The sequence below is a fragment of the Rhinopithecus bieti genome, unplaced genomic scaffold, assembly GCF_001698545.2.
Source record: "Rhinopithecus bieti isolate Rb0 unplaced genomic scaffold, ASM169854v2 scaffold_59762, whole genome shotgun sequence".
Classification (NCBI taxonomy): Eukaryota; Metazoa; Chordata; class Mammalia; order Primates; family Cercopithecidae; genus Rhinopithecus; species Rhinopithecus bieti.
In genome coordinates, this window is record NW_016822991.1 from 149,630 (window position 1) to 154,375 (window position 4,746).

Sequence of the window (4,746 nt, forward strand, 5' to 3'; positions counted from 1 at the left end):
TCTATGTTGCCCAGGCTGGTATCAAACTCGTAGGCTCAAACAATCCACTCGCCTCTGCCTCCCAAAGTACTGGGATTACAGGTACAAACAACCATGTCTGGCCTGAAATAATAATAATAATAATAATTATTATTATTATTATTTGAGACAGATTCTCGCTCTGTCACCCAGGTTGGGGTGCAGTGGCGTGATCTTGACTCACTGCAACCTCCACCTCCTGGGTTCAAGCAATTCTCTGCCTCAGCCTCCCGAGTAGCTGGGATTACAAGCACCTGCCACCACACCTGGCTAATTTTTGTATTTTCAGTAGAGACGGTGTTTCACCATCTTGGCCAGGCTGCTCTTGAACTCTTGACCTTGTGATCCACCAGCCTTAGCCTCCCAAAGTGCTGGGATTACAGGTGTGAGCCACCACGACTGGCCTGGTTTTTTATTTATTCATTTTCTTGTCTTTTTTGTCTGACATCTGTCTACCCTCATTACATACATCAGCTACACAAAGACAAATTGTATGTCTTGTTCCTCCAGCATCTCCACAGTACCTAGCACAGTGCAATGTATACAGTTGGGTTTCAATGCAGGTGAAATTAAGAGGACAGACTTGGGAATCAGGCCTTGATTAAATCTTGCTTTGATCCTCCTCTCTCAAGCTATCTGCACTCCCTGGGCCTCACTTTCCTCCTCTGTGAAATGGACATATTCGGATCGTTGAGTAGATGTGCAACTATTGTAGATGAAAATAAATATTGCAATAGAGCCAGTAGCAGGGATAAAACTAAGTACATGGTGGCTGGGGTTACTATTATTAGTCTCTTGGGTGTGACTGTATTTATAGGACTGGGGCTCTTGAGCCTTATGCTGACTTCTGAAGAACCACATCTCCACCAGGCTCTAAGTCAGGGGTAGCTGGAAGCCACCCTGGCACACTTCCACACAATGTCTATCTACAGCTCTAACCACTCAAGTGTTCACCTCTTCACTCTCCAGCTCCCAGCTCTAGCAGCTTGTCTTCGCCGTTCCTCTCTCCTCTCCAAGGCCACCTGAACTCTCGCACTCGGATCCTTTAAATTCTTTCTTCCTTCCCCGTCCCCTCCCCACAGGGGCGAAAGTTGCCTATTCCGTCAGACCACAGCTTCCCTCCTGGGGGGGGGATGGGGCCGAGTGCTCAGGATGTGGTGACAGCGGAGGTGACTGGACATTTCTGTCCTCTGCCAGTGCCTTCCTCGCGGCTACCCCGGTTGGAGTCCCGCTGGCCATATAAGCCCTGGCTTCGGGGCTCTGTTCGCAGGGTGAAGGAAACTCTGGGCCTCTCCCGTGCGGGGAACGCCCAGTATGTGGCGAGTGCACACAAGCCTGGCTGCAGTTCTTCACCATGTACGGAAAATGGGGGCACGGCCCAAAGGTTCTAACAGCCTTTTTTAGCCCGGCCCGCCCAGGGGCGCTGACTCACACCTTCCCCGCTCCGCCCCAACGGGGGATCCAGGGCCCCAGTCGATGCCCGGAGAGTGGTAGCCTACATGCCAGCAAAAGCTGGCAGACTAGGCCGGAAGTGGGAGACCAGAGGCCCCTGGCGAAGGAAGCCGCCCTGCTTCTAGGCTTCTAGCCTTGCTATCCCGACGTCAGTTGAGGGTCTGGATGATTCCGAGACAGGACTGTGGATACATTGGTGCAGTCCCGCCACGACAGGCTCACCTCTGCATTCTCCATGCCATGCACAATAATTTATGTGTGAGACCCTGTGCACCTCCAAAAAGGTGAAATTGATGAATAAGGAGAGGAGCAGGAGACGGGGAAGAGAAAAAGAAACCACGCCGGGCTGAGGACCAGCGGAAGCAAAGATCCATGTGCAAGCAGGAAAGCAGCAGCATGAAGCTCGTCAGCGATTACTTGAAGCAGGATCAACCCCACCTGCTCCTTTACAGAGTGGCCTGGGCAGCCCCACCCCGCCTCCAGCGCCTGGCAAGTCAAGACCAGATCGAACCATTTTATTACCTCTCCCTCCCAGAACCAGAAGCGCAGGCTAGTCGGGCTGGAAGGGTCGTACCACTGACGCTGCAAGGGGAGTGCGGGCAGAGCCACTGCGCAGCGGGAGGGGGGACCAGACCAAGTGGAAGCTCTCTGGGAAGTGCCAAGTGCCCGGAGGCCACACGCGCCGGATCCAGGTTGGGCGGTAACTAGTGAGCCCCGCGCCGTCAGAGGTAGGCTCAGTGCCTCCGCCTTCCGGCTGCCATCTCCTGAGCGAGCTGCGCTGCCCCCCGGACCCCTAGGGCCCGCGAGAGCTGTTCCTCGCTGGGCACTAGCCAGGGCCCCGGGGAACCCGGGATCTGGTCGTTGGGATCCTCAGTGCGGCGCTCAGGAGAAGAAACCGTGGGGCCATCGGCGGCCGCCTCTGGACTAGGCTCTGGGCTGCCCCGGGTCTTCTTGAGCGTCGTCCGGGATGGAGGGTGCTGAACTAGGGAAGTGCTGCTGCTGCGACACCCCGTTACCTCCGGCCCTCCGGGATCTGGGCTGCGATCTAGCCATGACGGGACTACGGATTAGATTGGGTGGTGAAGTAGGGAAGGGAAATCCGGGCCTTTGGCGGAGGGTGGACAGGAGAATCCAAAGGCTGCGGGAGATGAGACCCTGGCCCTTAGAGAAATCTCCCCTCGAGGCCTTCTGGGATCGGCACCACCCCTCACAACCCCGACACCTCCTTTCCTGAGACCCCTCCCCTCCTGGATCCAGAACATGCCCCTCAGAAATCATTTCCCACAATCTCCAAAGGAAATCAAACCCCTCTCATCTAGGATCCCCTGCTCTCTCCTCTCTCATCCCACCTCCGTTGACTCCCAAACCACCAACCCTTTGTTTTCAGAACTAGACCCCTACCCTCTGGATCCCCATCCAATTTCCCCCCCTCCTCGGCTAAGATCCACTCTGCCTTCCCCTCTGAGAACTAAGACCCTTCCTTCCAAACACTTGCTTTTATCCTAGACCCCTTCCCTTCTCTCTCCCCAGTACCTGGAAAGCCCACCCTCTGAAATTCCTATCCTTGGGACTGACACCCCTCCCTGCCCCTGCTTTATTCCTATCCTGGGACCCTGTGCCCCTCCCTGCCCCTACTTGTGAGAATACCATGACCTCTTGCAGACCCTCCCCACAGAGACCACCAAACCCTTCCCACCCAGAATCTCAGCCTCTCCACTCTGTAAATCTCTCTCTTCTCCTCACTGATCTCTGACTTCTCTCCCCTGGGAAACCCACCAACTCCTTTTTGGGGCTCTCTCACCCCTCGAGACTTGCCAGGGTGGGTCTCCAGAGGCCGACGAAGAACCAGGTGGAGCTGGGGGCCTCCAGCTCGGATCCGCTCCACGGCCTGGGCATGGGTGAGGCCCTGCGTTGACTCTCCGTTGATGTGGAGCACAAGGTCCCCGATCTGGAAGAGTGCAATGCAGTCGTGTTGGAAAAGCAAAAGGAGAGCACCCAAACAAAGGCAGGGATAGCACCTACCAACGGAAGAGGCTTCAGGGCTCACCTCCAAACGACCACAGCGCTGTGCTGGACCATCCTTCAGCAGCCCGTGCACGGCCAGTGGAGTGTCCCCAGAAACATCCCGGCCCCCACCTAAGGTGAGGCCAAAGCCTGCGTGACCGCGGACCAGCTCCACAGAGAAATGACCAGAGGCCTGGGATGGCTTCGGAGCACTACGTGCCTTACCCTGGATCACTTGGGGAGGTGCATTACATGTCTCTAACCAACGGTGCTGGAATAAAGAACACTGGTGTACATAGTTTGCCCTGAGGCAAGTTGCCTCCAATAGAAGGATAAGATGTTACCTGGGGCCGGTGATCCACAATAGTGGCATGAGGCAGGCGACTATCTGTGACCTCTATGTCCGCAGAGTCCAGCACGCTAACAACTGGGGGATAAAAGCGGTGGAGAGGGCTGTGGGGGCACATGCCATGGAAACTACCTAGGAACTGTTCCCTGAGTTAACATTCTAGCCCCATCTACTTGCCTCGCCCCTGCAGCTCATATACAAACTGCCCCACCATTTAACTACGCACCATCACCTCAAGTAATCTTAAAGGCTCTCAGCCCAAACAAATAACTGTTCTGACCCCACCTTCTTAACAAACAATCCTGGGCTCAGCCATGTGAATAATCTTCCAGGCCTTCCTATCTCCCTCTAATAACACGCAGAACACATCCCTCAAGTAACACCATTCGGCCCACCCTGGAGAATGCTACTCCAAAATTTGGCTCCTGAACCTTCCATAGCAAGCCCTCTAATTAGCCTCTAACCCTCATCCCATTCCCGACATCTCAAGCCCCGCCCCATGGCACAATAGGCGCCACCCCGTGACTCACATTTCGGGCCTGCCCCTTCGCTGCGTCCCCACCCCTCAAGCACTCTCCAGGCCCCGCCTCCCCATAAATGACCCTCGAAGCCCCGCCGGCCAGAAAGGGGATCCACCTCCGCACTCTCAACCAATGCAGCCCTTGCCTACTGTGATAACCCTCAGGAATATTCTAGAATAACCCCAAGGCTCCTCCCACTCGAAGCACCCTCCTATCCCCGCCCCCCAAATCGCGCCCCTTGGCCCCACCCAAGGCAGGGCAGTAGTTGCCGACCGCCCAGGCCTGCCCCTTTGAACCCAGCTCCTCTCCGAACCCTCCCCCAACAGAGGCCCAGCGCCCGTCACGCACCCTCCTTCCGGCGCAGGCCCAATGTGGCGCCCGCCCTGCGTACCAGCGCCGCCA

The 4,746-nt window shown here is 56.2% G+C and overlaps 1 protein-coding gene across 1 annotated transcript; it reads right to left on the reverse strand.

Moving 5' to 3' along the window:
• Nucleotides 1–418: 418 nt before the first annotated feature.
• MAGIX (MAGI family member, X-linked) lies at nucleotides 419–4,744 on the reverse strand (the record flags this gene model as incomplete). The annotated part of the gene is made up of 5 exons (XM_017861168.1): nucleotides 419–2,530; nucleotides 3,286–3,418; nucleotides 3,518–3,745; nucleotides 3,819–3,901; nucleotides 4,693–4,744. Coding segments are annotated over 5 exons (822 nt in total), but the record flags the coding sequence as incomplete, so codon positions are not given.
• Between the last annotated feature and the right edge of the window lie 2 nt (nucleotides 4,745–4,746).